The sequence below is a fragment of the Salvelinus sp. IW2-2015 genome, linkage group LG1 (assembly GCF_002910315.2).
Source record: "Salvelinus sp. IW2-2015 linkage group LG1, ASM291031v2, whole genome shotgun sequence".
NCBI lineage: Eukaryota > Metazoa > Chordata > Actinopteri > Salmoniformes > Salmonidae > Salvelinus > Salvelinus sp. IW2-2015.
The window spans coordinates 2442128-2452776 of NC_036838.1; the positions used below are offsets into that span (position 1 = coordinate 2442128).

A 10649-nucleotide genomic window follows, 5' to 3' on the forward strand; every position below is an offset into this window, starting at 1 on the left:
AGAGCTATAGGGCGGGGCGGTCGCCTGCAGCCGCGGGACCCTTTTTGTCTGTCTCATTTCTATTGGCCACCACTCCTCTCAATGCACCATAAGCCCTATTAGAGGACCACACAATTGAACCTGGCAGATGCGTATCGCAAGTAAGCGCAAGAAATTCTGAAGGAGATGTGGTGTCACTTTTGTCTTTTTTCACAGTTTGTGTTGCTCCCTCAGTTCTTTTAACCTAGTGTGCATCTTATTCTCTCTCTCTCTCTCTCTCTCTCTCTCTCTCTCTCTCTCTCTCTCTCTCTCTCAGACTGTGACTCCTATTGCAAGGCGTCGAAAGGCAAACTGAAGATCAACATGAAGAAATACTGCAAGAAAGATTACGGTGAGTTGAGTTCAATCCTCTGTACAGTACAGTCTACAATCCTACAGTAGAAGCTCACGCTGCCCCATGAGCCCTGGTGGACTTGGGAACTCAGCTAGCTCAAGTAGCTAGCTACATATTTATTTACAACACTCAGCACCAAGCCCAGGCATCCCCGCAGGACAACCCTACAGCTCCTGGGCATTCTAGTGACAGCTTACTCTGGCTTTTCAAGAAAGAAAGTCAAAGGATCAAACAAAGGAGGGGGACAAGCCATCAGAGAGAAGAGCTTAGGGTGTGAGGATAGAGAGGGTGCGAAGGGGAGGGGGGTTCCCGGGATGATGGACAGCCCAGCAGGTATTTAAGGGCAAGGCGGATAATGGATAAAGCAAAGTTGGTGTGACGGACAGTTGGGGTGCGCGCCTAAAGGTCCTCATTAAGGGGAACTTAAGGGATGGGTCTTTTCAGACAGGCATTCCTGTGGCCATCCCACCCGGCTGCCCTGGCCATTGAAAAGGTTGAAAGGTTGAAAAGGTGCTTTAGGTGGTTAAGACCCTGGTGAAGGTTGTGGAGGTTTGACCCCGACCTGATTGAAGCCAGTCTGTTAAATCAGTCAACCAAGAAGGGGCATCCTGCCTGAAAATACCTTGGCAGATTGAATGAATGACAGTCCAGGCATTGTTCCTGAGTGTTTGAGGGGTTGGATCCAGGCAGGGTGTCAGGAGGAATCCCCTGTGCCACAAATTCTGAAAAGGGGCTAAAATTCGTCTCTCATTGCCCAGCTCTTTTTATTTATCATCTTTATCGTAACCAGTAGGCAGTTGAGAAACAATGTTCACATTTACCACACTGCAACCTGGCCAGATAAAGCAACGCGTGGACAAAAACAACAACACAGAGTTACACATAAAACGAAACATACAGTCAATAAAATAAAATAAAGATTTTTATTTAGTTGTACTGGTGCAAAGTGTAGAAGAGTAGTAGGTAGGTAGGCCATAAATAGGCCCTAGAGACGAAAATAATTACAATTTAGCATTAATAACTGGAGTGATAGATGTGTTGATGATGATGTGCAAGTAGGGATACTGGGGTGCAAAGAGGAAGAGGGTAAAGTAATAATATGGGGATGAGGTAGTTGGGTGTTGTATTTACAGATTGGCGTGTATGGTACGAGTGATCGGTAAGCTGCTGGACAGCTGATGCTTAAAGTTATTGAGGAGATATAAGGACTCCAGAGCTTCCAGAGGATTTTGCAATTAGTTCAGTCATTGACAGCAGAGAACTGCGAAGAAAGCGGCAAAAAGAAGTTGTTGGGCTTTGGGGATGACCAGTGAAATATTACCTGATGGAGCGCATGCTACAGTGGGTTTGTTTGTGAGTGACCAGGGAGCTCGAGATAAGGCGGGCTTACCTAGCAAAGACTTATAGATACCTGGAGGCCAGTGGTTTGGCGACGGATATGCTAGTAGGGCCACCCCCGAAGCCAACGAGAGCATCAGGTCGCAGTGGTGGGTATGTATATGGGGCTGGTGGTGACAGAACGGATGGCACTGGTGATAGGACTACATCCAATTTGCTAAGTAGAGTGTTGGGGGCTATTTTGTAAATTACATCGCCGAAGTCAAGGAATCGGTAGGTAGTCAGTTTACAAGTTTTGATATTGGCGGCATGAGTGAAGGATGCTTTTTGGGAAATAGGGAAAGCCGATTTTAGATTTAATTTGGATGGGAATGCTTAATGTGAGTCTGGAAGGAGAGTTTACGTCTAACCGACACCTTAGGATAGTTGTAGTTGTCCAACATTTCTAGGTCAGAAACGTCAGAGTAGTGGACGCTAGTCGGGCGGGTCGCTGCAGCAATTGGCACTTAGTTTACTAGCATTTAAAAGCAGTTGGAGGCCAGCGGGGAAGGAGTGTTGTATGGCGTTTGAGCTCGTTTGGAGCGTTTTGTTAGCACAGTGTCAAAGACAGGGCAGATGTATACAGATGGTGTCCTCTTTAAGAGGCAATTGCTAAAAAAAGATGGACGTTTAGAGAGGCTGAAAATACCTCTACCGTGTCGGTGTTTGGTAAATGCTTGCCATGCATATGCATATAAAAGAAAGGTTCTGCCACGCACAGTAACTAGTTTGTCAGCCATTTGTAGGCGAGCAGGTTTAATGAGTCGGTAAAAACAAAAGCTCATGTGGTCATTATCCCCAGCAGCGGAAGCTTCATGTGTGAAGAGGCTTTAGCAGTTAGGGTCTCCAGTGATCAGGCATTAGGAGCCTCAGTTTGGATGGATTTGGCATCATGCAGCCTCCAAGGAGTGTACGGGGCCGATGTTTCTCTCTTCAGGCCCACGCAAAAGAGTCAATGGACCCCATAGGAGAACAACTTCTGTCCTGGTGGAAGCCCAGTGAGTGTTGGGGTCTTCAGCTGACAATAACTCTTACCCTTATACACTGAATAAGTCTGTTATAAGTCAGAGCTTGTCAGTTGCCCACCGAAGACCCTAGGGGGAGAGGAGTATGGGGAGTGAGGTGTGGACCCGACCAGGTGCACCCCAGGTGCATGTCATCATAGCTGTATCTCACTGTCAAGCTCAGACTCACAGTGTTGAGAGCGCTGCTCAACAACACAGGGAGTGTCCTCTACCCCCATCCTAGTCTCTCACAGGCGGGCAGGTCTGGCATGCACCGGAGGAGGAGTGTAGAGGGGACCTGCTGGTATTGATGAGTGATCCCAACACCACCCCAGCATGCCTCAGGGAAGGCTGTGACTACATGGTGTGTGTGTGTGTGTGTGTGTGTGTGTGTGTGTGTGTGTGTGTGTGTGTGTGTGTGTGTGTGTGTAATGGTCCACAGTGGGGTTAGGGTACACGCTCCTATGCTTCAGAGCAGGCTACAGTAAGGGAACCCCCACTGTTTTACTCTTACTGTTCTCCTCAATGACCAATTATAGGCAATTTCCTCTGCTTCCCCCTCTGGCCCTCTCCGACATTACCCAAGCCCTACGCAGCCCTCCCTAACCTGCCCTGGGCCCTGGGTCTAATCCACTTTCTCCCTGCCTCGCCATACCTCAGGGGGGCTTTGTACTGATCCTGTACAGGGATAAGACTCGCCTCGCGCTTTACACTTCAGGAAGGTTTACTGGAGGGTCCCGGWGTGGCGGAGAGCATTAGGAGTCCATTGTCTCGCTGTGCCTTGGGCCTATGCTGGATAATATGCAGACACACTCCAACCCCCATAGAGAACCACTTGGATACAGCAATTTCTCCATACAAAAGGCCTGAAATGACAGTGGAACAGGGCTWAACAATAGGTTAAGTTATTTACAGTTTGGTCTCTCAGGGTTTCATCCTGTGTTGTTGTGCAAACACAAACAGAGAGCGCCTTCCAGTGGTGACACCAGGGAAGGACAGGGTGACAGAGGGCACCAATAGGGTTCACCACCAGGTCAACAGCCAGTTCAACCAATGCCCATGCTAATAGTAACAGTAAAAGACACCAGGAATGCTAATGCTAGCAGAAAAGGACACCAGGGCCCTATTTGATAACCCTGTGATCTACCATGCATGGCGTAKAATCTGCAGTGCAGTGCAGGACACGTCTCATTTGGACCCATTTAGAGAGCCATTACATTCACGCTCAGTGATAGTCAGTTTGTGTGTATAGGAGGTTAAGCTAATGACCCCTGGTTTAACGACTGCTGTTACATTTTAAGGTGATCTATGCTGCTTTTGAGAGCTGTTGGTGAGCAATAGAACATATTGTCAATGTCTCTCTCCTTGATCCTCTCAGTAATAAATCATACTATCACAGAGCCGCTCCCCAAAAACCCATCTCCTCACAGCCCATCCCTGCCTCTTAATCACGTCACAAATCAAATCCCCTGACAACTATAATGGCCGTGGAGCTGGATCTGCAACCGGAKGACTTTGTCTTGACAGCATTTCCCTTGGAGGATACAAGCCTCTGATGGGAGCCTGGTTAGGTTACAGGTAAAGTCTCCTATCCGGTTGAGTAGGTAGTTGCTGATGACTCCACCTGAATCAGCGCCAAATGGAGAAACCAACCTCACTTAAAAAAAAAGAGAATAGAACAGAACCCTGCCCTTGAGGCTTTGTCAGTTCTGGTGTTTTTAGTGTCCCGTAATGCCGCTRGGACAGTGGAGATCACAGCGTCTCATGGTGCTAGTCTGTGGAGCCAGTAGCACTGACTGGTGACGCACTTGGACCAGTGGACACAGAGGACTAAGAGCTAGAGGATTCAGCTACAGACAGCAGGCTACCCGGCGTCAGTACTGCCTGCTTCACTGTCTGTCTGATACCCATACTAGACTTACAGATGTAGGATCGTAATATGAGCCAGTCTCCTACAGCAGGAAAATAATCCTGCAGCAACAGCAAATGTAAATTACGATGTGGATTATAATTAATGGACATTTTTGTATTGTAAGGGAACATCAAATCTGAAATTACAAAGTGTAAATTACAAACATTAGAAACCTTTTTAAAACTCAAAGACGCTACAAGTTTTAAATGTCCTWCGTTGCAGGAAACTTCACCTGCAACAGGGTGATTAAATTAAGATCCTACATCTGTAGTGGGAGATACTCACACTAGCACTTTTCCCTCCCTCCAGTCATACTGAATGGCCAGAGAGAGAGAGATGTSTAGGCAAAGTTTTTGCAAGAAGGAAAAGGGATTCCATGGGAAATGTCTGACTCGGTCAAACGGAATTATTTTGTCCCAGGGTGACATCGTAACTGTTGCTGTGATCATGGCTTGTCGGTCTAGAGAAGAAGAGCAAGGTCACTGTCAGGATAGCAGGAAGGAATGGAGCAGACGATAAGGACATGGTTGCTCTCCTGTGCCAAGAGGACATGGATGGGGTTGTAATTGAAGTCTGTAATACAGACACGAACCTCAGTGATAGAGATAGGAATAACAGCACTGTACTGTGTATCCCATTGAGCAGGACATTTTAACGCTAGAATTGAGTCAGACACAAAGACATAACAAAAAATACATTGTAAATAACTCGTCACTTAAAGTCTCTCTCTCCCCAGCTGTCCAGGTGCACATTCTGAAGGCGGACAAGGCGGGCGAGTGGTGGAAGTTCACCGTCAACATCATCTCTGTCTACAAGCAGGGCGAGAGCCGCATCCGCCGCGGCGACCAGTTCCTGTGGGTCAGGGCCAAGGATGTGGCGTGCAAGTGTCCAAAGATCAAGACCGGGAAGAAGTACCTGCTCCTGGGTAACAATGAGGATTCTCCAGGGCAGTCTGGAGTGGTGGCCGATAAGGGKTCCCTGGTCATCCAGTGGAGAGACARATGGGCCCGTCGGCTGAGGAAGTTCCAGCAACGCGAGAAGAAAGGCAAGTGCAAGAAGGCATAGGCGGAAAGTACGGACGACGCCTGGAGCGAGGGAATGGAACGCGGGACAGCAGAAAGGATGAGTGGGTGTTGAAAAAGGACGAGAGGAGAGCGAGGGAGACTGAGGAAGGACAGAAAGGGCCTGTGCGTTGTCGCTACTTTTTCGAGTAGAAGCATGAAGAGAATATTATTGAGAAGATCTTTTCTAGTGGACTTTTGTGAAGGAGCTCACGCTGCAGGTGTCATTGCTTCGTTGTTTTTTCCTTCGAGATTTGTCTCTGTGGATTTGCCAAGTTTGCACCTATTACCCGTATATATAAAGTTATTTGTGTTTTCATTTTTTTCATATTGATATTTCATAACCCTATTTTATGAGCATTTTGTGCTGGTGCGAAGACACCACAAATCAAGCCACTGCATTATCACAAGCTCTGTTTTCTGTCGTTTTTAGGGTCAGCCTGCATCGTCAAACGTCCTCACTTCAACTTTTTGTGTTGAAATTGTGTATCCTATTGGCAGTACAGCAAAAAGTGCCATAAAATAACATTGGTTCTGCGCCTTGGAAATGCACGTTTCATGTATTATCAAATAAGTTGCCTTTCGCTTCACCCGGTCGTATGTGTATGTAACATAAAACGCACAGTAACTAGCTATGTTTTTTATTATATCACGGGTGTGACATATTGTACATTTGATTGAATGTTGGCCCTTAGATGCAGACAGTGAAATGGGAAGAAAGAAAATGAATGTCCATTCTTAAAGGTGTACAAAATATTTGACTCCAGCATTGTTAACTAAGCTTAATCAAGGATATTATTTTAAATCTACACATTTTTCTTTGTCCGCTTTCAGTATTCAGAATGATCTGAAATGAATGAATGTTCATTGTGGTGATTAACACACTCTTGTACAGTTTCAAACTGCATGTCAACCTGTCTCCAAAAAGGATGGTTATTATGTCAAATACATGGCGTCCATATTAGGACAGCGTCAGATGAGTTGATGTCCTAATATGGACACCGTGTCCTTACTCTCTTTTTGACTGGTGCTGCTGTCTAATTTCATGGTTAGTGTTTTTAATAATACTATTGCTGGATTCCCAAGAAGATGACGGACTGCATTCAAAAGGTCTGGGATTTCACAAAAATTTCAATTTAGGATCTTCAATCTCTATTTAGGATCACTTGCTTTAATATTTTATTAATGTTTGGTTCAATTATACTGAACAAACATAAGTGCAACATGCAACAATTAACGATTTTACTGAGTTACAATTCAATATAAGGAAATTAGTCAATTGAAATAATTGAATTAGCCCCTACTCTATGGATTTCACATGACTGGGCAGGGGCGCAGCCTTGGGTGGCCAATCAGAATGACTTTTTCCCCACAAAAGTGCTTTATTACAGACAGAAATTCTCCTCAGTTTCATCTGTTTTTCAGCTGTGAAAAAGCCAGATGTGGTGGCTTATGGTAGAGAAATGAACATTAAATTCTCTGGCAACGGCTTTGTTGGACATTCCTGCAGTCAGCATGCCAATTGCACGCTCCCTCAAAACTTGAGACGCGTGTGGCATTGTGTTGTGTGACAACACTGCACATTTTAGAGTGGCCTTTTATTGTCCCCAGCACAAGGTGCACCTGTGTAATGATCATGCTGTTTAATCAGCTTCTTGATATGCCACACCGTTCAGGTGGATGGAATATCTTGGCAAACAAGAAATGCTCACTAACAGGGCGGTAAACAAATGTGTACACAAAATTTGAGAGAAATAAGCTTTTTGTGCGTATGGAAAATTTCTGGGATCTTTTATTTCAGCTCATAAAACACTTCACATGTTGCGTTTATTTTTCTGTTCAGTATATATTTAATGATCGAGTGATTTAGGATTTAGGAGCCAGTCCTTCTAAGAGACAGAAAGCAGTGCGGTTTTTCCCCATGTTGCCCAGATTTAGTATATAGATGTTTTTTTATTTGATATTGAAGGTGTACATTTATGAAATATGAATTCACATTACTATTATAATACAGTACACATGCTTTACACAAAACCAAAAGGAAGCATTTGCAATGATGTGAATAAAAAACCTTATCATACCTAAGGTTTTAAATAGATTAGCTACAACACTAGGCCCTGTGTGTGGACAACACAAATCTGATCGTTTTCAGAGAATGTTAACCAAGCAGTGAGATATTGGTACATATTGAATTGAAAGTGTTACAATGTACATATTTATACGACCTCTCCCTAGGAACAATATTTCCTAATACTGTAGGCTATTCACCAATCACCCTATTTTGGATGCCAATTTTTTTTTTTATCACAATGTGTAAAGCATTTGTAATTGAAACAAGCCTCTTCCCCAAGGTACTAAAAAAGGGATTGGCAGTCAGCAATAAAAAATCTGTATAGGTAGTATTTTTATGTGAAAATGATCTAGATAATAAAACTATTATTAACTTCAATTTATTGATTGTAGATTTTAGCAAAGAGAACGGACAGAGTGCACACCTAAGAACAGTATTTATGTTCTTGTTGTATTGAGGCAACAGAAATGGAAGAGTGCAGTTTACCTCTGACGGACAGTGAACTGTTCCAAACATTATTACACAAGCATTATTAGTCAGCTCTCTAAATTCTTGCTTCATACCTCTTCCCCCCCCCCACTTAACCATCCATAGACCTCACCCTTGTGCATAAGATATACATGTTACATGCTGGACTGCCTGCCACTCTAGAGTTCTTGAAAATTCTGTCTTGAGTGGTGTACGGCATCCATATTAGCAAGTCATCAGATTTCAGGCAAAACTGCCAGTGGTCTTCCTAATATGGAATTCCTAATATGGATGCCGTAGCAGCAGCTATTCAACAGCTGCAGACATTCTTCAATGTCTCTTACAAGGCTGTCAAATTAATTAAGTTCAGAACGATTCGAAGAGGGCGAAACGAGGACTAGGAGGGGAAAAAATCATGTAATTCAATCCCCTGATTATCCCCAAATGAATTAAAACCACATCTTTCTTTTTTTCAAACCAATCAGATGTACATTGAGGGTCTGATTGCCAGCATCTGTGTTCCATACTGTTTCTCTCTGTGTACAGATCAGTCATATAAATACACATGCTTTGTGCTGGTGTATTGAAATATACAGATGACATATTACACGTATTTATACATATATTTACATGTTACTTCCTTTCATCGTTATATCCATACTCGTGACATTAAATGTAAATGTATTTCTGTTTGGCACATAATATATAATCAAACCTCAATCGTTTTTTCCATTCTGTCTCTGTATCCCCATGATGTAAATTTTAGATCAGTTTTCCAAGCAATGGATTGACAATGACCTCCGCTTTGATGAAATATGACAACCGCAGACCTGTCAAAACGTTGCTTTTGTAAATGTTGTTTAGCTGTGTTGGCCATTGCGAAACCATTTTTGCGATGTTTGTTTTACGATGTGTACTAATATATTATGGTTATTATATATGGATATATTTAATGACACGAGACATGTGGATTTTATTCTGTCTTTTTTTTTTCTCTTTTTTTTTTTTACTTGTTTGTGGTTGTTTAGATGGTCGTGATTTTAAGAAGGAAACAATAACTACTGAACACCAAGCTGGTAGAACTAAATCCAGAATTCAGTTGAAATAAACTCCTGTTAAGTCGCCACTAGTGTGACTCTTTCTTTTTCTCTTCTGCCTCTCTTTCTCTATTGTCTTAAATCATTCAATGTCTCCTTTGGATCTCTGAAACCGGAGTCCTGGGCGTAACATACACACTTCTACCAACAGCTCCATGTGTGACTTAGGGCAGTACAGTCGAGGGCTAAGCATGCTGGGTGTAGATCGAATAGCTTTAGACCACCAAGCTCAGACCAGTAGTGGGATAGCTATGCTGTTCACACGGACCAGTAGTGGGATAGCTATACTGTTCACACAGACCATAGTGAAGCTAGGACTTGTTCACACGCAGAAGGGATAGCTAGACGTGTTCACCACAGACCAGTAGTGGGATAGCTAGCGCTGTTCAACACGGACCAGTAGTTATGGGATAGCTGTTACTGTTCACACGGACCAGTAGTGGGATAGCTATACTGTTCACACGACAGTAGTGGGATAGCTAGACTGTTCACACGGACCAGAAGTGGGATAGCTAGACTGTTCACACAGACCAGTAGTGGGATAGCAATAGACTGTTCACACGGACCAGTAGTGGGATAGCTATTACTGTTCACACAGACCAGTAGTGAGGATAGCATAGGACTGTTCACACGGACCAGAAGTGGTATAGCTACTGTTACACAGACCATAGTGGGATAGCTGAACTGTTCACACAGACCAGTAGTGGGATAGCTAGACTTTCACACGGACCAGTAGTGGATAGCTATACTGTTCACACAGACCAGTAGATGGATAGGCTGTAGACTGTTCACACGGACCAGAAGTGGGATAGCTATACTGTTCACACAGACCAGTAGTGGGATAGCTAGACTGTTCACACGGACCAGAAGTGGGATAGCTAGACTGTTCACACAGACCAGTAGTGGGATAGCTAGACTGTTCACACGGACCAGTAGTGGGATAGCTATACTGTTCACACAGACCAGTAGTGGGTAGGCTATACAGTTCACACGCGACCAGGTGGGATAGCATACTGTTCACACGGACCGAGTTAGTGGGGATAGCTATACTGTTCACACGAGACGCAAGTGGGATAGCTATACTGTTCACACGACCAGTAGTGGGATAGCTAGACTGTTCACACGGACCAGAAGTGGATAGCTAGACTTTCACACGGACCAGTAGTGGATAGCTATCTGTTCACACGGACCATAGTGGGATAGCTATACTGTTCACACGGACAGTAGTGGATAGCTAGACTGTTCACACAAACCAGTAGTGGGATAGCTATACTGTTCACACGGAC

General features: G+C 44.1%; 1 protein-coding gene across 1 annotated transcript in view; it reads left to right on the top strand.

Annotated features, from left to right (window-relative positions):
- LOC111979940 (netrin-1-like) overlaps positions 1 to 9392 on the top strand; it is a 39916-nt gene extending 30524 nt beyond the window's left edge. The window contains exons 3-4 of the mRNA XM_024010667.2: positions 296 to 370; positions 5403 to 9392. Of these exons, the coding sequence (XP_023866435.2) occupies positions 296 to 370; positions 5403 to 5731 (404 nt within the window). The 3' untranslated portion in view covers positions 5732 to 9392. The remainder of the gene's footprint in view (positions 1 to 295; positions 371 to 5402) is intronic.
- The last annotated feature ends 1257 nt before the right edge of the window (positions 9393 to 10649 follow it).